We start from the raw sequence: 22,166 nt of genomic DNA on the forward strand, positions 1-22,166 counted from the left end.
ACCCAGGGTTAGCGCTCCTCCCTTCTCTTTTCAGCTGAAAGGGAGCACAAGGGAGGAAATAAATATCAGAGAAATACACTCTGAATACACTGAAAAAGCGTAAAATATCTTTGGGCTGGCTGGCTAGCTAACAGACGGGGGGGGCTCTGTACTTAACCTACAAAGGCACGCCGATTTGCACCTCCAGCCTGCTTTTTGACTCCACCACCAGTCACATCCAAAGCCTCATGATCGGATATAACACAGAAAGTTCACAACTGACCTTTCAGCGAAGGCTCGTCCATGCCGCCCGCCATCTCGTCCGCCCTGCCGTCATCAGAGGCACTTTTGGTTGGGATACCTGATACGATATCGTTTTCCTGCTTGCAACTCGCTTCGCCAAGTGAATTCACTGCTGCCGTCTCTGCTTCGTAGCCGATATTCCCAGGCACATGGTGGCTTACATCGGGTTGGTGCTTAAGCTGATCGCCGACGGCCGCTCCCTCAGCCTGACCTGGGCTTTCGCCCGCAGGCCCAGCTTCCAGCCTCCCCTCGCCGCCTGCGGAGAGCTCTCGCTGAGCCTGCACTTGCTGAAGGTCGTGCTCTGTTTCTGCTCCCTGGCTGGGTTTTTTTGCTTCGTCGTCACCTGTGAGGACAGCTGAGCCCTTCTGAAACCCATCCGCGGAGACGGCACACGTCTGATTCAGAGCGCTTTCCGGCAAGCGCTCAGCGGCCAGGTGTGTTTGGTCCTTCCTGGGTTTGATTTCAACCAGACCCACGCTTGCTGAAGTTACAGCGTCTCGCTCACAGCTATTCTGCCCGCCGAAAGAGGAGCTTTTCTCTAAAGGCGGCTTTCCGGGGCCCCCTTCTGCTGGGGAGGCGTCAATGTACGACATGATGGCCTCCTCCGTGGAGTACTGGTGCGACACTGGTTTCTTAGCTAAGAGCGGCCTCGCTTTGCCCGGAGAAATGTCGGTCGCCATCAAGGCAGTCTCCTGTATGCAGAGCAGGTCTGGGGCGCTGCCCTTCTGTTTCCCTCCTTCAGGCTTGTTGACTGCCCGGAGGTGGACAGACTTGAGAACGGAGGGCGTGATGGCGAGGGCAGAAGGAGGGCTGGGATGCAGGGCTTCCCCGACCGCGCTCTGCTTGCTGTGGCTGAAGGCATGCAGCTGGTGCCTGTGAGCGAAGGGCTTGCTCAGGACATTGTGAAGAGCACTTAGGTCGAGGTGAGTAGGAGGTATAATCGGAAGTTCGAGGTCTTTGCTCACCGAGGCGGTGCCATCTTTCGAGAGCGGCTGCTGCAGCGACGACTTCCTCTCCGGTACTTTCGGCTTCCTCTTGCTCCCCCCTGGAGACAAGGGTCCCGAAAAGAAAGCGGTCGGAAAAGATGAGGTGGGCGTCTCCGACTGGCTGGAGTACCCGCTGGAGGGCGAGGCTAACCCCGCCAGCTTCTCGGGGGAGGCCAGCTTAAACTCGTTATCGACCGAAGGGAGGGATGGGGTGGTGGCTCGTGAGCCGGACTGGGACGTCTGGGATTCGGAGCTCTCCGGTGACTTGATGCACTCTATGACTGTAGTACCCGTAGCAGTGCTCGAATTGGACAAGGACCTGTAAGGATCACTGGATTTCAAGTCGTTCAGAAGCCAGAGGTCTGCATAGTGAGGTTGTTCAGCACCTTCATCTTTAAAGGAGGGGATATCAGCGGTGTCGAACGGAGTGTCCTTTAACACGCCATCACCCTGGTTCGCCCAGGGGAGCTCCTGCTTGGCTGGCAGGTTGGGGCCTTCCACTCGGGAAGGCGTGTTTGAAAACTCAAGGGGCAGCTTCATCTCCCTGGCGGTGTGAGAGACGTGCTGCCCGCCGCCGATCTTTGGTTCTTTCTTGTCAGGAAGGTCGGTGCTACCCTCCGATTTCCTCAAAGACGAGCTGCGTTTTGGTGGGGCTGGCTTTGCCTTTGGTTTCTTCAGTGAGATGCTCTGCCGTCCCTGCCTCCTGTGGCTCACGCACTCCTGCCAGGTGCAGTCAGCCAGGCTGGAGGTCACGCTCCCGGTCTGGCCGCTCTCAGAGCTCGCAGCTGCATAGTTGCAAATATAGCTTTTATTACCCTTGAGACCGCAGTCAAAGTGCATGGAGGTATAGTATCCTTCGGTATCCACGGAAAAGTGTGAGCTAGTGTCTGCCTTGTCAGAGGGGGTCTTTTCGAGGAAGCTGTCGTAGGTGGCCATGCTGGTGAAGCTGGGGCATCCCAGGCTGTCGGCCTTTGGGCGCTCGGGGCTGAAGTCCTGGCGACAGGAGGCGTCGTGGTGATGGTGCAGGTAGTTCCACTCACTGTCGCTCGTGTTGCTGTTGTTGGGGTCATCCAGTAAATCTGCCACGGTGGAGGTGAAGGAGCTTGCCCTGTGGCCCCTGACCTTGTCCGCATGGTCACCAAACTGCTCCGTGATGAAGACGCTGGAGTCCTCGTTGGCATTGGGAGCGGTGTTGAGCGACAGCTCGGAGTCACAGTGTGAAGAGCCCGTCAGGGGAGGAGAGGCAGCAGGAGGAATGGTTTCGGACGTCTGGGAGGGACACGTGGAGCTGCTCCCGCTCCAGTTGCCACTGGAGGACTGGTGGTCATCTTTCTGGTCCATGTGGCTGCTGAGCAGGACTCCTGCTGTGGAGATAGAGTGAACGGGGCTCCCAAAGGTGTCTGAGTTGGACGAAATCTCGCAGCTGCCCGAATCGGCCATCCTTGACAGCCGCGATCTCCCCCTCTCGCCGATGCCGTGTTCGGGGCTGTGCAGGTGCTGAGGACAAGTTAAACCGATGGGCTGGCGCTCTTGTGAACCCTGCTTGCTCAAGACCTCCTTCCCCTTTTTCGGGATTCTCTCCTGGCCAGCTAGGAAGCGCTCCGCTTCGTACCCTGCACTCTTGGCGGTGGCATCCTGATGGCCCTCGCTGGCCCGGGCGCCCTCGCGAGGAAGGCTCCGCGAGCGGATGCGGTTGCTTACAGCGGCAGCGAAGACGGCATCCCCGTTGTCCGCCAGCACCAAGATGTTGCCGGCAGAGTGGGAGAGGGAGGCGACGACGCTCTGCCCCCTCTGGGCGCGGATCCGCCGCCGGGAGGGAGCAGCTATCAGGATTTCTTCTGTCTGGCACTCTGAGTCCCGGGTCCCCGACCTCCTGCTGCCGGAGCCGGAGAAGTCCGGGTTTGCATGCACAATCACATTGCGCTCTCTTGCCACCGGCGACTCGTCTGAATCTAGGGCACATGGAAAGCCAGGTGAGTGGGAGACAGCTCTACATTTCCTGGTGCGAGACGACCCGCGGAGCAACCCAAGAAGCATTATCTGCTGTATTCTTTCTTTTTTAATCTTGCTGAGCATTGGACCAAATTTAACTTTGCTATAAAGAGTATATAAGGCAGACCTCATCCCAGTGAGGTGGGGAAATTCTCCTAGTCCTGCAATGTGATCTCAGTTTTCCTATTTCTGCTACGTGATCTCAGGCAGAGCTGCTCTTGCTGTGGTAAGTAGTAAGATAAACATTAAGTTTTCCATTTTTGTCACTCTATTTCAACTACTTAAAGACAGTTTTCAGGAGTGGCTGCTGGACAAAACACTCCGCGAGCTTCTAAAAATAATTCTATTTTGACTACCTGTCTTTTCACAATTTCCATTATCTGCTTCTTTACTACCAAGAATATTTGCAAGGCAACAGAATCTTTCTTTCATACGTTCTCTGGTTGCTTATTCCCTACGATAAACACATTCCTTCTGCTTCCCATCAAGTTTCACAGCAATGGACCGAGATAGCAGAGCCATCCTGAGGTGCAGATGAACATTAAGAAATAATGATCCCATTAGCCCTCAACAGAGCTTCTCCTAATTTACCTGGGACAAAAAGTGAGGTAAGCCGCTTGATTTTGGGCAAATATCCTTGGTAATAAAGAATGAAAGGAAGGAATCGAAGACGAGCGTGATAAATAAAAGGAATGTTTAGCAAAGTTTCCCGTAGGGTACCAGCAGCTGTCTCTAGGGCGGATATCCAACTGCTCATCTGAGTGAGTTATCCGGCTGTTGTGACAGCTCATCATCACTTTGCTGAGCAACATCTGTCAGTTCTTTACCTTAAGCTCCCCTCACACAAGAAAAAACTTTCACTTAATCTAGTTACTTTTTATGCACATAACTATGGGTTCATAACAGAAATAAAATGAAAAAAAAAGAACTGATTAACATTTACATGATAAGAGCTGAACACGTACATCTATATTACTCGGTAAGGCCCCCGGTCTGTCAAGGCCATATGGAGTAATATAGCTTTGCTTACTGTATTAAATCAAAAAAACCAAACCACATCATTCCCAAACTCCACAAGCATTTATGCTTTCGAGGTTTCGTTTCTTTGGAAGGCTGGCTACCAGCTCATATCCCTGCAATTTAAGTTGGTTAGAAAGCTATCTACAGAAGATTTGTATTTATACTACACCTATTTCTTGTTGCACTCTTCTGGGGATGCCAGAGATGGTTTTCCTCCTCCTCAACTTTCGTCTCCGCTGTAGTACAGATTGTGAATGAACAAGAGAGCAGCGTATACTAGCCTCTCTGTCAAAACCAACTCCTGCAACCCATAAATAGGTCTCATTAGCCTTTAGAAATAGTAAACAAATTTTCATGGCTGGAACACAGTGGAGGTATGTGAGCTTGGATTAAGCCTGTGAATAAACATAAGGGAGCCCTTATGTAGCTCTTATGTAAATTATATCACAGTATATCACAGTTTTACATCTAATTCCAGCTCCCCCTCAGCAGCCTGGTCTGCCAAAAAAAAACAGAAGGCATAAAAAAAAAAAAAAAGAAAGAAAAGAAAAGAAATTCAAGAAGGAAAATAGAATTGAGAGCTCTTGGTAACAGGGCATCTTTCTTATAGCTATTTATCCATCTGTCATAGGGACAATGACAGTAACTTGTCTGCAAAGAGTAATCTGTTCAGCTATAGCCTGACTTATTTTAAGCAACTAAGCATAAGAAAACAATTTAAGGTTACAACGCCATATTGCAGTAGTTGGGCACTTCTTAGGAGACCAATATGCCAAGGGGGCTAACATTTCAAAAAGGAAGGAGACAGCTAAAATGGGGCCAAGTCCCCGTGCAAGTTTAGAGAGCGTTCTTCGTGACGATGACACATGGCCAAGGCTGACATAAACGGGCAGCTGCTATTTATTTGCGTACATCAGTAAGTGGCCTGATTTTCACAAGTGCTCAGCACACGGCGGCACGCGTGGGAGTCCACTCTGGGAATCGGGTCACGCAGTCAATCAAGATCCTCAGTTTGGATTTAGGAGCCCAAGTTCACGGGCACATTTATTTAAGACCACAGTCATACAGAAGAGGTGAGAATTCCTCGTTTTCTTTACGTTTCCATGGCATTAGCTCAGGGAAGTGTCTTCACTTTGTTTTTCACACTGTGTTGTCAAAATAAAGTTAAAAGGAGGCCCACCAGAAGACCAGTGCCCATCTGTGCTGGCTTTTTGCACAACTGTACACTCACGCTCTCTGAAGTTGATGTGGGACAGGTCAGAAAAAATGTGCCAGGTCCATAGAAACACTAACATAAGGATCGCTGGTACAGTGGTTTGTAATCTTAAGAAAAACAAACAAACTAAACCAAACAAAAGGGAAAAAAAATTCTGATAAGAAGCTCTATTTTAATAGCGTATAATTATAGAAAACATAATTATACACAGACATACACGTACATATTACACTACATAACAATGTAAAACATTAAAAAGTAACTTTCTTGTAAAAGTTCTTCTTGAAATCTACTACAGTGAAATAGAGGCTTCAGACAGATGTCCTGTAACCACCAATGCCCCTGGAATAAGCAGAGGAAGAACTTTCTTTAATATGGAACGAAAGTGCTGTAAACCCCAACAACAGTCATTTTCAAAGAAGTGAACATTTCTCAGGGTTGGGAGAAGCTTAAAAAACAAAAACAGAGAACTGAAAGCAAACTCTTTGAAACAAAAAATCAATCAGCATCATTGCTGGTTTTCCAGCAACTGTGAGTTAGCCGAACATGCTCTGTGCGCCAGATGCACGGGGGTCATCTCTGAGAGGAAAGTGGAAGAGGGTATATCCTCCCCGTGACGCATACAAATTATTCCCATTAGTGCTAATGAGAATGATACACATAAACATCCAGAAGATTACATACCATTCTTGATCTGTAAAACTGATCAGTGGAAATTTGGTTCCAATGTATGGCAGGTGGAGTCTAGGCAAAAATGGCTATTACTGGAAAAGTTAACATTGGTCCCAGACCTAACTCTCCTCTGAACTGCATTAGGTGACATTAGCCATCTTAGAAAGCCTACACCAGTTAGGGTCCTATACTGCATCTAGAAAGAGCATCATTTTAACACCAGCTTTACCTCACAGAAACGTGCCACACTACTTGCTACCTTCCAGGGGGATTTCTGTTGGCAGCGCCCAACCTGCGACCTCGACCAGCCGGCTCCCAGCCTCCAGCCCGGCAGGGTCTCTGCAGGCAGCTCTGCTGGCCAGCCACCTTTCCTCCCGTGGGCTGGCCAGAAGCACCGTCCCGGTGGTGAGGACACCCGCTCCTGGCTGCCACCTCCCCGGGTGGGCAGAGCTGGTGGCACCGAGCGGCGTCACCTCCGCTGCTGGGGTGGAGGGGAACCGGGACCGCGTTGCCATCACCAGCAGGATTCATGCAGCAGATGGTGGAGCAGACGGGGACTTGTCACCGTGACGCTGTAGGACAGACGTGCTGCAAGCCCAAAAGCCCAGAGCTCCTCGGCTGGGGGCTGAAGCTGGACTGTGGGCGTACAGCCCTCCCCGGCACCACGGTGAACCCCACAGCCTGTCTTGCAGGCAGGTTGGGCACCGCTGATAGACACGGGAAAGAGCAATGGGATGTGAGGGGCTGTGACCTCCCCCCCAACCCCCCCAGTTACTGGGAAAATAGAATTAAATACAAATATTTTCTCTGGGGAATGAAGGCTAACTGAAAGCTCCCTGCTTTTTTCCTGATTGTTTATATTCAAGTCTATAACCGTGGAAGTCAGCCCACTTTATGCTCTTACATTAATCAAAACTTGGTGCGAAATATTATTGAGGAAAACTCAGATCAACTTTATGTTTACCATAGCCCTCTGGAAGGAGAGAAAGAGAAAAAGAGAAAGAGAAAAACAGCCTGATTTTTGATTCTGGAAATAAGTCATCTATCATATTTAATAAGTGATATACCTGCTGCTTCTATAAACAAATTCTCCTTTAAATCAATCTAGTCAAATGTATCCACATGTTATATAAGTAAAAGAAAATGCCATTACTATACCTTCAGCATAGCTGCATGTAAAGAGATCTCAGAGCGATGGTTTGCATGCTACACAGTCATGCCTCGCATGTTTAAAGCACTGCAAATAGTAGCCTACATTCTCTAGTTTCTCTTCTCCTGCTACACATGATAATCATATGATTAATTTTGGTGGCTTTCTGCATTATTTCAGTCAGCTACATTCAAGAAGTCATTTGAGGGCTTTGTAAATACAGACTGTAGGTTATATACACAACAAAAGTACATTGTTTATACAGGGAACCAGTGTTACGTTACGCTGTATAACATGACTCTGAAAATATGGGCCAAATTAATCCTAGATGCAGCTTCAGTGACTGCAGTGGCCACGCATGAGGGATTAATTTAGCCCACTGTCTTCCAGAAACTAAATCCTCAAGCTAGGGTCTTTGCCCCCAGACTGCACAATCCCGTGACTTCAAATAAATTAAACAAAGTAAGTACTTCACCTCCCTTGAACCATGCAATAAATACAAAAAGAAATAGAAGAGATTTGTACCAGTGACATTGATGGGGATAATGCAAGAAGAAATCACTTGGGCATCTTGTTTCATTTTCTCCTCTGGAGTTGGGAGAGGTAGTGCTTTACTCCAATTGGTTTGTTTATCCAGTGTAGAAGGGATATTATGTATTGGATTTTTCGGCCTCTGCCCTAACATGACATCTGTATCTTCGTCCTCTGGTGGATGGGACTGCAAATGAATACATTCAAAATCAGTGTCTCCCGCTCAGGCACACAAGGCTAATTTTGAAACAAAGCAGACACACAGATCAGAAATCAATTACAGGGATGCAAGGAGGAACCGTTCTAGCTAAGTCACACAGCACAAGCTATTCTCCACTGGAAAAATAACAGCCTGCTAATAGGAGAAAAATACCTCAACATACTGGAAACAATTCAGCGTATTTACAGTGACATTTACAGGACATCTCCTCTGTCAGAAGGGGCACGTCCTGCATTTGTGGGTAGCCGTCGCAAGCGTGCCCTCAATTACCATCAGCGCTAGACACGTGGGCCCTCATTTGCATCCGCAACATTTTCAACACCCGAGTCCACTGATTACAAGCGAGGACTGGCCCCATATAACCCTTCATTTGAGGGCAAGCATCAGAAGGCCCAAAGTTTTAAAAAAGACCCCTCCGTACTTGAGACCACCATTTGCATTTCATTTTTACAAAGTAAGAACGTGAGCAGACCGAAGTCACAGCCATCCAGCAGCTATGCGGTGGGAAGCGGCAGGTGTTAACAGTGCCGAGGCGGGAGGACAGTGGCCAAAGAGAAGAGTAGCTGCCACCAGAAGAAATTCAAAGGGTTATTTAGAAACCATGCACATTTTTACAGCATGCTACAAGAAGCGCTAGATAAGGAAGATAAAGAAACGGAGAGAAAAGTAAACTGCGTGGAAGAAACACAGATGGTTTGTTTTCTTTTGGAGGACACAAATCCCCCAACAACACCCTGTCCTGCAAAGCTGCTATAATTTTGTCTAGTAAAAGAGAAATAAATGAAGCACGTTTTCACGTGGTGCTGGCTACCAACTTGGGTTTGGGGGTCTCTTTGTTTGCAAAAAAAGTTTCCATTTTGTTTGGAAGGGACGGAGAGGAGAAACACTTACCTTTTTCTGCCTAATTTCCCTCCCTTTTTCCGTTAATACATTCTTCTATAAGCTGTGACAACTCTTCGACCAGCCCAGGACATCTGTCTGCCTCTCAGTTTTTAAAAATGAAGCGCAATCCCTTTCAGGCCAGCTTTCTCTTCGATCCTGAATTCCCAGCTGCTTAACTACCAGCCTTCCCCCTCATGCCTGCTGTTTACACTTCATTTGCCAGTTTTACTTTCAGTAGCAAACACGGTGAAGATAAAATATTGCTCTCCGGCTCCTTGGAAGGGCGTTGTGCAGGCGGGTGTTGAACACCGCAGGATCACGCCCGGGCTGCCATTGTACTTCTGCCATTCCTCCGCCCAGGCTCCTCACAAATCCCAGGGGAATTAACCGTCTCAAGCTTGCCAAACAGCATTTACGCCCCAGCCCCAAAAGCATTTAAGATCTTAACTCGGCAGCTACTATTTAAACTGTTGGAGGGCACTTACTTACCTCACCAGCGTCACCTCCTGCAGCACCCCCAGACCCGAGACAACGCACGCTTCCTCCTCCTCCCGCCCGCAGAAAACCCCCTTTTCCCACGTAGGTTCTCCGTCAAACATCGCAGCCTTCTTTCTGCCTGCAGCTTTTGTGCCGATTCCCAGCAGACGTGAATAGCTCATATAAACTTCAAGCACAAAAGACTTTGTTTCCTAGGTAACTCCCCCCCCAAAAGTTGTGGTGCATGCATGCAAAAAAAAACCCCCTTGCACACACGCACGCAGACACACGGACACACACACGCACGGAGGCTGCATTTGTTGCCGATTCCTCCCCTGGATGACAATGAAGTGCTGGACAAAGCGGGCAAAGTGACCCCGGCTGCCAGAGCTCCTCCTTTCCAAACAGTGGCATCACCAAATGGCCGGAGAATAAATACCCGCTGTCGTGCTGGCATTGCCTGAACAGTTTCTTACCATTTAGGAAAAAAAGAAGAGAAGGGGCAGTTTGGCAAAAACATTGCAAGAGAATGAAATGCAATCGCTAACACTATTGAGTCTGTCCCAGTTCAGACCTTTTAAAGGAGGCGATAGGAGGAGGTGGCCTCGTCGCCACGAGCTCCTGAAACCCATCCAAGGTGAAGAATGAAAGAGGGGGGAAAAAAAGTCATTATTGTGTCTTACTGACAAGAGAAAAACAGAAGAGGCTTCTTTTAGCACAGTAAAGTTAGCAAGTGAAAAGCAAGCAAGAGGAAGGGTTAGGATCTGGAAGGGAGAAGAGTGGAGACAGGGCTGTTAGTTGAGGATTGCTTGTTTTTCCAGTACCTTTCTACTCCAGGGGGTCATGTGGCAACACTCAATTGGGGAGGGCGAACGGGTGCTGTTAAACTATAAATGTGAAATGTAAAAAAAAAAAAAAAAAAAAAAAAATTAAAAACATAGACAAAGCATTTCTGGTAAAAGCACATTGTTTTTGTCCAGATAAACTAGCATCACAGGCAAAACAAGCTGAGATTTCCACCCTATTTCCTACTGATGGGTTTGTTCCCCAGAACAGCCTACTTCTCCACAAAATGCAGCTCAAGCAACTGCGCCCACGGAGTGGTTTGGACCCCTGTGAAGTCTGTGCTGATTTTGCTTACTCAGATTAGACACAACTGCAGTGAATTTGGTTCAACCTCCTTGTACAGACATGCTTAAATTGTCCCAGGAATGCCTTGTATTGGTTTGGTAACTCACACTGTGTACTGCCTGGAGCTGAAGCAGTGCAAGGTACTTATCCAATTACATTATAAATTATCTATTTCATAATATAAGGGAATTTTTTTGCGTGAGGTATTTAAGCAATAGATATAAATAATGCTGGTCCTGAGGGTGATTTATCAAATACATTGATTGCTAAGGTTTTCTGATGTTATCATTACATCTCTAAGGTTGCAATCATTGTGTCAGGGTGACAACGGCAAATTGGCTTTTCCTCATTTTTTATAGTGCTTGAAAGGACAAACAGCGATGCCCACAACGTCCTGGGTCTCGCTGAATCCCTGCACCTCTGAAATCCTCTTCTGGCAGAAGCTCTGGTTTGTTTGTTGCAATGTCCTGTTTTCAAAACCCAGGAGTGAAGGATGACTTCTTTTGAAATCGGAAATAAACCAAAAAAGGAGATAAAGAAAACAGGTCTGTTGATCGCACTGGAAAGCTCTAGCAAGTGTTTCTTGGTGGGGGCTATTATCTCCCCCTGCATTAGTTAGTAGACCTGCCAAATAATCCTATGAACGTTTTTCCTCCCAGTCATTATCAACACCGCCGTGACGGATGAACCACAAACCTCAGTTTGAAAGACTGCATTATATGGTCTCCTCTCAAAAAAACCCCACCAAAGCTGTGGTGAGTCTCAAAAGGCCTAATTCTCTGTCTTGTCCTACTCTCTTCCTAGATACACAACACCTCCTGCTTTGCCCTGGTCCCGTGTGCAGGACTAAAACCAAGGGAAGCCTCCAAATGAGCTGCCCATCAGCCTTACAGGAGAGCAGGGGGGAGAATTCAGAAGAGGACTGTTCCCAGTTAACATTTCCAGCAGGTTAGTTTCTACCCAGGTCAGTGCAAAACCAGTTCTCCCAAGCTGGGAAAAGTCCTTATTGCAGGACAAATGCCTCTGTGCAACGGAGGGTGTGGAGATACTGAATACATCAACCAGTTAAGTCTACTCTTCAGATACACAAGGGTGATTTCACCCTTGGTCCTCTGGCTGAGTTTCCAGTCACCTGCTCTGAGCAGATTGACTGCATTTAATGGGATCAGGGTTTGAACTGAAATCCAGCTTCCTCGTGGAAGGTGTTGGAGGATCTCTGGGGAGGGCTGAGACAGGGGGAGACAAACACTGCTGAGGTGACAAGAGTTCAGGATATAAAATTCCTTGCAATGTCCCGCAAAGGCCTACGATGGTCTTAGTCAGTGCACAAGGAGAAGGAAACAGGAGGAACCTCCTACCCCGAGCTCCAAGCACAGCTACGTGCACAAGCTGCTCAGGGGCAAACCTCCCTGGGAGAAACAGCAGGACCTCGACTTTGGCCTCAGGCAAGGTCTGGCTATGCATCGGTCTGTGCTGGCAGTGCAGGGCTTTCCTACCTCCCCTGTGTGCCGCTCTGCCCGCCTCCTCCAAGAAAACACCCATCCGGTCACGTGTATCCGCAGCCATCGTTGGATGGGCCAAACTCTCAGGTCTCTGATTAAGCACAGCGGGACAAACTTCCTAGGCAGGTTGCTGCCATGAAGAGGTAGGACAAAAATGGAGGTGACCAGCAGAATTTCAGCTCCTGCTGTCACAGCAGTGCTCCTGAGAAAGGCGGTGCCACTGCTACCTTGCCAAGGGGTCCCGAGGTCATCTACTGCCTGTTCCCATGCTGTGCCCACTGCCGGGCAGCCGAGGGACACTGGGATATAGCAGCAGCCTCAGCATTTCAACACCTCCATGCTGGGGGCAAGAGAGAGCTGCCGCTCTTCAAATGTTCTCATTCACTCAGAAGACCAGAATATCTCTAAATGTCCTGAGTAAACACGTAATTAAGCAAGAAATTATTATTATATACCCAAGGCTGTTCTGGTCGGATGGGCAAATCTGCAGTTAGGCAGTTTTCAAAGTGAATTTCTTTTGTGTGGGTGTGCTTGGCAAACAGCAACGGTGATAATCAATCTGTTAAATACAAAGCCAGAATACTTTAAATAGGCATTTTTCTTTAATGGGCTAAGATTGCTTTGAAACCAAACTGGTGTGTAATTGCTTGAATAGGGATTTATTCTGCAGTCACTGACAAATGTGAGCATCTTTATTTTCTGAGCTATCCCATCAGCTTCACTTGTAGAGGTGCCATTGTGCTCGTGAAACTGCTTTGCAGTAAAAATCTTGGTTGCATATGCACGTGATCTGACTTCTCAGTGCGCCGCGTCTCTTCGATGTGAAAGTCTCTGGTTTCTGTGTACTACAACAACAAAGTCAGATGTCCAAGTCTGAACTAGTCAACAAAGCTTCCCCTGTAGAGAAAGAGAAAGCGGCATTGCCGCAGAGCGATTCAGCTCACCTTCCTTCAGCACCTAACTGGGGGTGAGATGAAGCACCCTTGAACACTCTCCCCACTGATTTTAGGAAGAGCCTAGCATTTCTTGCAGGTACCTAGGTCCGGACACACAATTCACCCTTTTAGCGAATGAAAATCTTAAACCCCATCAGTGCAGTGACAAAGAAGCAGTTTAGCAGTCGACAAACTTGCCAGCCTGGCAATTTATGGGCCTGCCCCATTTATTGTCCCAGAGCTGGGATCCGGAGGAGGAAATGAATGGGCCAATAACAGGACAAAAATGCCACTTCAGCCCCTCTTCTGTTTTCCATCCCCCAAAGCTTTGAGATGCCAATGTTGTTCAGGACCTTCAAGATATAAGGGAAGACTAGAGCGAGAAGCATCATTTGCGTTAAATCATGTACGTAGCCTGCCTTACCTATAGTGATAGCATTACAGGAGATACTGGGATTTCAAAGTTAGTGCACAGGGCGTATTGAACACAGTGCAATGGTGAGGGGAAAAACATAAACCCAAGAATAAAGAACTAATTTTTCTTCAGGTAATTAAAGATGTCTTGACAATGCTAAAGCCTCATCAAGAGCATTTATCCTCAACATGTTTGTCAAATGTAGGCATGGCTGAGTTGATTCCTTCCCCCTCAGCTGTGTTTGACCACGTAGGTAAGGTGTTACCTGGCAGGACATCTCGGTGGCTGAGTCACAACCCCAGCAGCACAGGGCTTGGCGAGGGCAGGAGGCGGCTAGCAGCACAGCAGTGTTCTCCAGAGGATTATTTTTTACTCCTGCTGCCTAAAAGTTGCAGCTAATAAAAAGCATAAGCCATCCATATTATTTTTGACCTCAGGCTTCTATAGGACTGAGTGGCGGACATTTCCTTCATCTTATGAATAAAGTGGGTGATATTCACCCAAGCAGAGCATTAGCATGAAGCTTCAGCATCTGCAAGCTTCATGTATGGTCCATTTCCAACAGCAAACAGAACATATGCAGGATGCCTTCACCCTACGTGAGCACAGAAATAATATGTACCTATTAACAGTACATCCTGACTTCACATTTGAAAGCAAACATTCACATACTGGAAAGGTAACGTGTAGAATAAGTGTGAACTAGTGTTTAATCCCACATTCATATGAGTTGAGTACTGATTCCTTCTGTGGCCCTGGGTGAAATCTCCCTGTCTCCCTTTCTCCGCCTGTAAAACCGAGAGCCTGCTGCTTCATTAACTCACAGGAGTTCAAGAAAATGGTATTGATTTACATGTTGGAAAAATTAAAGGTCTGGTAAAAGGAGAAGAAATACTAATAAAAGGTTAGCAGCTTTCCAGTGTGTTCAGTTGACTACTTAATTAGAAATTAACATTCGTACCTATAAAGCAGCTTTCTTATGCAGTCAACTGATGCTGAAGAGAAAACAACGGGAATACTTCTGACCGTGCTATTTCTGCTGCAAAATACAGCCCTGCTCACCTGCCTGCTCCCGACGTTTATATTCCATATGTTTCATTCTCCTCAAGTTTTTGTTTTATCTGCTTGTGGGTGTTTTCTTTTCTTTTGGAGCATCACAAATGCGATCTGTTAAAGTACTGAAAATCCTTTAACAATTAATGTACTGCTCCAATGTTTTGACAAGGTAAAGACAAAAATAAGACGTGTTTTCTGACAGAAGTCATACCACACATGGCATTCCAGCAGACGAAGGTACAAAATAATCATCCCACGATACAGGGTAGTAGGTATTACGCTTATTGCACAAATAGTGCTAGACAAGTTCATTCTGACGAATAACGCCAGGTAGGTTTTATTTCCAAGAGCAGGATTTGCACACAGAAAGTGCATAGCCCAACTTGTGCCTGGCCCTTAACTCAGTTATTTTTTACTGAGGTTTCATACGGCTTCAGCACAAAACTGTGTGAAAGTTAGTATATTTGGTTGTGTTTCCCTTTGCTGTACAAAGCATGCTGAGGCAGACCATAGGGAACATTTTTGAAATGGCAGGGAGATGGAATAAAATTACCTGATGCGTTATTTTCTCTTCACATTATAATTATGAACAAACTGACACTGAACTTTGTGCAATTGTGAGTGTGAATTTCCAAATATTATGGGTTCCTTGCTTCATCTCCCTTGTTTTATTATAACAGCTGTGCCACGAGGGGTTTGAGAAAGTGTGATCCCATGACATTCTGAACTTGAACACTGAGATTTCAGAGCCTGGCTGGCTGGACGTGGGGAAACCAGAGAAAGAAAAAATGCGGAGAAAATGAATGAGCGGTCTGAAATGCAGCTGGAATGACACAGCATCTTCACGCTCAGTGACTGGCCTCAGCAGTGCTACAGGCAGGGTTGTCATGGGAACATGTGTGAGGAAAAGTTCCCTCATTTTCCCGAGTCCATACTTTCCTCGTACTGTCCTCAGATTATTTTAAGGGTTTGGGGTTTTTTTTGTTTCATTGGCAAAAACGCCTGAACGAATGGTACTTATGACTGTGTTTGGTTGTACAGTTCTTCTGTGTAGAGAGAGACTAAGTATGCCAGAGTTTTTCAGCTTTAAAAATGAATGATTTGGATTGGATAGAAAAGTAAAATCATGTCTGCAAAACCAGGAGGGGCACGGAGAAAGGGAACAGGAAAGCAGTGCTCGCTGTTTCTCACAGTCTAAGAACTAGAAGGGATGCGATAAAATTATGAGGCATCAGGTCTGAAACAAACAAAAGATACATTTTCATACAGATTGTTATTGTCACAGGATGCTGTTGAGGCCAAGGTGTAAATTTGCTAAAAAATGGATTAAACAAGTCTCACAATCAACGCAGACCCATTTACACTGGCATTAGTCGCTTTGGACTTGAATTCATTTGGGCTTTCTTGGAATTTGTGGGACTTTGGCATCTTCCTCCCTGTAAAAATAGTCATGCTTAAAAGTGAATCTTCATCTGCTGTGGTTGATTTTCTCTAGCTTAACTATACAATATGCAAGATCTTTGGAAAAGCTCACAGCCACCTAATTGGTAGCAATAAAACAGCAGCCAAAATGTACAAATGTGGAAGCCTTGGCTGGTCTCAGACAGTAGCTTTCAGTAGTGGTAGTTCTCCCAGTCCTCACAGTGGTAATGTGAACATTTCTCAAAATCAAGCCACTTATTTCAGTGCCTTAATGCATGAGCTTAACTTAGGTGGTCAGTTTGGAAAAGTCAGATCCTGTAACTTTTAAAAATTTCCCAGGTTCTTGTTGATCACTTTCCGAATTTACAAGAAACACAGAAAGGGGCGTTTATTATTGTTTAGTATTGCTTTCACCAGCACCTTCCCAATGCATCGGAAAAGTGGGATACAGAACAGACTGCTATGCCACGAATAAAAATTCTTGTGGGATTTAACATCTTTAGTTCATTGATGAATAGATGATTCCAGACAATTGACTGGAATCAGATATCAAACGTTACCGACAGCCCCTGAAGCAGATACGCCTTTGCAGATGTCAAAAAGCTTATGCCAAAGAGGGCAAGCTAGCATTCTCGACTTTCTCTTGTAATGATATCATTAAGTCATGAAGGCTGGCACAATATCAATTAGTTATCCTTTGTTGTAGTGTCTTGTAAAAATCTCTGATTAACTTTCTGCCAGACAGAGCATTCATATGAGGCTTCATCTTGCCTTGTTCTCTCTTCTTACAGTTGCCCCACGAACAAGGAGTTCTCTAAGAAACGGGTCAAGGCACTTTGAAGTACTCTGGCCTTGGAGTATTTGCAATTACCAAAGCAGAACATTGCCAGATGCCTTGAAATCGATAGGATGACAACCTCCAAGCAACTCTTGTTTGCTCCTCCTCAGGGGAACACTGAACCTGGTCAGCTTCCAAAAAAAGGCCCAGTATGGGTGGGCACAAAGCTTAATATTTTCCCTCTTGAAAAGAAAAAGGTGGACTTGCTGATAAAGCCAAGACATCTGCATTCAGCATGACTTCATTTTGCCAACTAATAGAGGACTCAGAGGGTTGCTCACTATTTATTATTATGTTGTGTTCCACAGATGGAAGTAATGTCTAAAATGCACTGGTTGTTTTCCAAACACAGCAAAGATTCAGGCCTTTCACCGCTGAGTATGCAATTTCAAAAGACATGCCTTGTTCCCCATCTGATACTAACTGAGAGAGCTAGCTTCATGTTCAATATACTGTCCAAACTATTATCTGTAACTAGTTCCGAGCCATAACGTGGGGTCACGTCTCCTTTACCTTTCAACAACCCTACTACAGCTCTAGCTTTGATGATGACTTATAAAGAAGAAACAAGTAAGCCTGTTTCTCCTTTATGTCTTCCTACTCTTTTCTATGCTGTCCCTTAACATCAAGATGTCTTCTTCCAGTCGAATCATAAGGCCTGCAAATTTAACCAGTTCAAAGCCTGCAGTGATGGTGATGCTGTCCTCGAAATTATCCAGATAAGCAGCCAAAAAGCCAGAATAGTCAAACTAACTGAAACCTTATCATGCATTTCATGCTTTCAAATGAGAAACAAAACTCTTCCTATGGAGTGGCTAGCTGACGTTTTGGTCCCTGGATGGGTGCTTTACACTGTGACTCCTTTACCATTGCAGTATTTCCATATGGTTAACATAATGGCTTAGGATGAATGTACTTGGATTTTTAAGCTAAGTAGGTGATGATTCAGTAGCTACACACTTATAATGTGCTCATGGGTGTAGCATCTCTGTAGATGCCAACATCCCTGTACCTGCAGATGCAGGACAGATCTATCCCTACGCTGAGGGCTGGCACTAGACATAGGCATCAACTAAAAGTCAAATCCAGGTCTGACCTGTGGAGTTTAAAATGGTTTGAGGAATGCAATGGCTCTTATCACAGGGCAGAATTTAGCTACTATGGCACTTTCATGGCTCAAACACCCTGAGCCACACAGGTACTGAACTCCTGCTGAAACCAGTGGGAATTAGGCACACAGTCAGAATTAAATTTCTGGATCTGGGTGCATTTCCTTTAATGATGATAAATACCATATCGTCAACACTAATTTGATTTCAAATTAGTGCAGCAGGGGCAAGTCAGCACAGACATAGAGGACCAGATCTTCAGCTGGAGTTCCTGCTTGGCTGGCTGCAAGGACACGTGTGAGAAATGAAGCATCTGAAAAAACTGTAGGTGGCCACTGCAGAACAGGACCATTGCCCATACATACATGGAAACTGTAGTTCCTCGTAGCTGAAGTGCTGCTGAGCCTATCTGCACCCACGCAAGCCTCAAGCCAGCACTCAAAGCCCTTGAGTTCTTGGCTCCTGGCAATGCTAATGCAAGGGCTGAAATTACAGCACTTACTGAAATTACAGGAGGGTCCTGGAAGTGCCACCTAAAGCAGGAGCGGAGAATGTGAAGGACTGTGGAGGAGCGTGTGAATGAGTGCGTACGTGTGCTGGCCATGCGTGAAAATAAGAGGTTTCTCAATGGAAACGTCCACCCTGGGGCCGGCTGCTGGAAGCTGTGACCTGAGTTATGTTACTGATCAGTCTTTAAGGTTAGCTGTGTTGTACCTGCACAGGCTCGGGGCGGGGGCACTTGTGAAGCACTGTCACACTTAGGTCCCACAATGCTAATAACGTGTTTGTGTGTGATAGCTGTAGTGAAAGACTTACTCGTAGCAAGTGCCGGTCCTTTATCGCTTGCCTCTTTTGACTGGAGATTGCGGGGAAGGGAGGAAAGGGGGGAGCCACCACAGTGATGGGGCCTTGGACTTTTTGCTCTCTGTTATCACCTCGGCTTCGATGTTCTGTTTTGGAGGAGAAAGAAGACATGAGTCTTTCAGAGTGTTAAAAACATATAATTATCTCTATTAACAGCACAACAAAGAAATGAACGGGACGTGGACTCCAAAGATGAAGGTCCTCCTCTTCTCCACTGACCGGTACCTATGATCCCTGTGTTGCAACTGAAGGGGAGAAGCACTTACCGGATGTCCAAGCCCCTGGAAGAGCAACGCTCATACAACACACCCCAGTGTGTGCACTGAAGCCGAATTCTCCCCAAATGGGATTTATACCCTTCATCCCAAGTGACAAAGTGCCTTCTAGGTGCTTGGGACCCGAGTCCTGATTCCCAATGGGAACCTGCAGCGCCTGTTGCCTTGAAACGTCGAGCTGCAGTAATGCCTGCACTCTACCCATATAAAATATACCCCTCTGAGGAGAAAGAAGGAAACACAGCCCCAGGTAGGATTTCCTTCCCCAGCTGCATGGCAGTGCCAGGTCCTGAGCATTGGCTTGGCATCATGAAGGTTGTTGCAGTGGCAGCTCTGTGTCCCGGCATAGAGGAGATCATCCTGGAAAAGTCAGGATATCTCCAACCCAGGCCCGGAGGAGTCTTCCTTCACCATGGGGTCACAATATTCAGCCCTCTTCCAGCATCAGCCCCAAGTCTCTGAAACCTTCCAAGCAAATGGGAGAATGCTGATGGACTTCCCATCTCTAATTTTAGGTGACAGTCAGGGATTTACTGTTTGCACGGAGTGCTGCTGAAAGGGGACGATGGATTCACCTGATGCACATAGCTACAGTCTAGCCAACAATGTTTGCTGCTAGCATAGCTGTTTTCTGATCTAACATTTAGTTTTAATTACTGCTGGTTAAATAGATAAAGAGATAATGAAATTTTGATAGAAGAAATAGGTGAGACACAATAAACATGTTCAGGGTAAATTTCCGATTATAATTTCACTCCAATATACGCAGTTATTTGGAAAATAAAATAAAGCAGCACATGCCAAGCTGCCTGCTGAACCTGCACAGCTGCCGTTAAACATGGAGAACGGGAAGGTGCCAAAACAGAGATTTATAACTTTAAAATGATGAGGCATTTTCTGACAGCTGCCTGCCCGTGCTGCTGTCAGGATTTCTCCTGCCCACAAGATGGCAGGCAGAGATCAGCCTGGTCCTGGGACAACTGCAAAGCAGAGCTGCTAAGAGCAGAAAAGCCAACTTCTGCTCTACTCCAACACTACTGTGATTGCAATTTGGCTGTATGGCTCTTTGCAGGGCTATGAAGACGTACTACACCCTCAGTGTGTTCTTGAGCTAAAATCTGTAGGGAAGTTCATATGCGGTAATTAATTGGAACGTTTTATCCAGCTAACAGATGCTCTACAGATCCGACTAGTCGATTATTATTAAAACCTGATAACAATAATAAATGAGCAAGGCAATGATAGCTGTTGGTGCAAAACAATTCCAACACCGGAGGCTGATGCTGAACATTTTAAGGGTGACCTGCATGGATTTTCTCCTTCCTTATGGCATAGAAGAAAGACAGGCTTGTTTGCCTACTTTTACGTGCTTCCTGGTAAGAATTTTCCCTTGGTTAGGTTCCCAGTGAAAACTGACCTTTCCCCATCTTTTGCTTTCCCTGTAGTGTGCTGTTGTAGGACCATCCAGACGTTTGCACCTAGGAAATTCCCCTTATGGCAGGCATCCAGGAGCGTGGTTATGACCGTGATTGCTCCCGCTTCCTCCCCGTATTGCATGATTCGGTTTTGAGGCTACAGGTCTGCAGTTTGTTAGGTGATGTCAGGAGGTGTTCCCTGGCCTGGGGAGGGGAGACCTGCCCGACCCTTCCAAGCTGTCTGGGCTATCACCTGGCTTTCAGCTGCCACCCTTGAAGGATGCAGGTCTCCTCCAGTATCATGCTTGGAAACCCCATGCAGCCAGCTCAGTTTCTGTGGAGACTCTGTAATACCACTGCTCTCCATTTTCAGCCCTTGGGAAGTTAAATCTTATCTGTCCTGGAGCTGAGGCATTGTTTAACATCCATTTAGCAGAGGGAGAGAAGATGGCCTTGTTGAAACACTCAGTGCCTCCATCCTTTTGGGGTCAGTGCACGGATTTGCTCGCACAACTCAGACATATCCACTTTACTAGAAAAACATATAAACAAAGAATGTAAAAAGGAAAAGTAAAAAATCCTTTTCAGCTCTACTCTAGTAATCATAAACAACCTGAAGAGGGCACCAGCCTTTTCTACTGCTAGAATTTCTTCCACTTTATTTCTTAGCCTGAGTACCTAAGTCCCAGTGGAGACCAGTGCCCACAGCCCTGTGCCTGAGCACCCTGCCGCTGCCTGGAGGAGATGGTGGAGAGGCTTCACGTGTGTGGAGCTGGAGCCGGAGCGTGTGTGGGCACCTACCTCTGCGCAAGGCTCGCAGGTGCTGCTTGGCGTGGTGGTGCAGCTCCTCCACGCACGGCGGTCTGGTGGAGGGGAGGAAGATGTTTCTTTGCTGATGCCAAGGTGCTCGGTAATAGACACTCAGTTTGCTCTCTGCATCCAGGTTGGAGACAGCTGTAGGATAAAACCAGAGTGCAAGGTAAGACTCCTAGCCTCTCTTATATCAACCGAGCTGAAAAGCAAAGTCTCTCGCTTGGAACAGCAGTGCCAAGGACAAGCACTGGGGACGTTACAGCACCTCACCTCCCACCAAATAACAGTGACCATTATCTTCTCCGTGTTTCCATACCACGTTACACCACGTAGCATTTAGACAATGCCCTTTTGCCAGATCGCAAATGGCTCTATGGAGGCAAGTAGGTGCTATGATACTATTAGTGTTAGATATACAGACTAAAGGAATAATCATTTTATAGACAGCAAAGTGAAAACGCAAAGAAGCTACGCAACCTTCCCACAGTGACGTTTTGAGCAAGGGCAGAGAGAGGAATGGGTCTTCTATTTAGCCATTCTCCTGCCAATATGCTCTTTCACTACATCACGTTACGCACAACTAATTTCTGACACAGGTTGCTAGCTCATTGCCTTCCGGCGCGTAACGACTGAGGTTAACTGCCCGCCCTGCTGAGCGACTTTAACTGTCACCTATCAAAAGCAGTTCCCTTAACAGACAGGGACTTCTGAGGGACAGGAACACTTCAGTTCCTCTACAGAGAAACGCCAGAAGTCTGCCGCTGAAAGTTACATGAACCAAGTCCACTAAAGATTTCAGAGAATTTCTCAGGAGCGCCGGGACTCAGGGGAGATGTCCCCACCAACCCCAGCGTACGCAGCAGCTAGCTTTCCAAGGGCCAAAGCAGGAGAGGAGGTCCATGGGGGATGCCAGTGCTCTGCCCCAGCCGGCGGCGCGCAGCAGGCTTGTCCCACCTGTGCTCA

General features: G+C 46.8%; 1 protein-coding gene across 2 annotated transcripts in view; it reads right to left on the minus strand.

Annotated features, from left to right (window-relative positions):
- NHS (NHS actin remodeling regulator) overlaps nt 1–22,166 on the minus strand; it is a 265,444-nt gene that overhangs the window by 5,273 nt on the left and 238,005 nt on the right. For both annotated transcript variants that reach the window (XM_075521750.1, XM_075521742.1), the window contains exons 2-7: nt 21,192–21,344; nt 18,653–18,786; nt 10,253–10,315; nt 7,844–8,036; nt 4,450–4,581; nt 263–3,220 (exon numbers count right to left, since the gene is read on the minus strand). In XM_075521750.1, the coding sequence (XP_075377865.1) occupies nt 263–3,220; nt 4,450–4,581; nt 7,844–8,036; nt 10,253–10,315; nt 18,653–18,786; nt 21,192–21,344 (3,633 nt within the window). The remainder of the gene's footprint in view (nt 1–262; nt 3,221–4,449; nt 4,582–7,843; nt 8,037–10,252; nt 10,316–18,652; nt 18,787–21,191; nt 21,345–22,166) is intronic.

The sequence above is a fragment of the Mycteria americana genome, chromosome 1 (assembly GCF_035582795.1).
Source record: "Mycteria americana isolate JAX WOST 10 ecotype Jacksonville Zoo and Gardens chromosome 1, USCA_MyAme_1.0, whole genome shotgun sequence".
In the NCBI taxonomy this organism is placed as follows: domain Eukaryota; kingdom Metazoa; phylum Chordata; class Aves; order Ciconiiformes; family Ciconiidae; genus Mycteria; species Mycteria americana.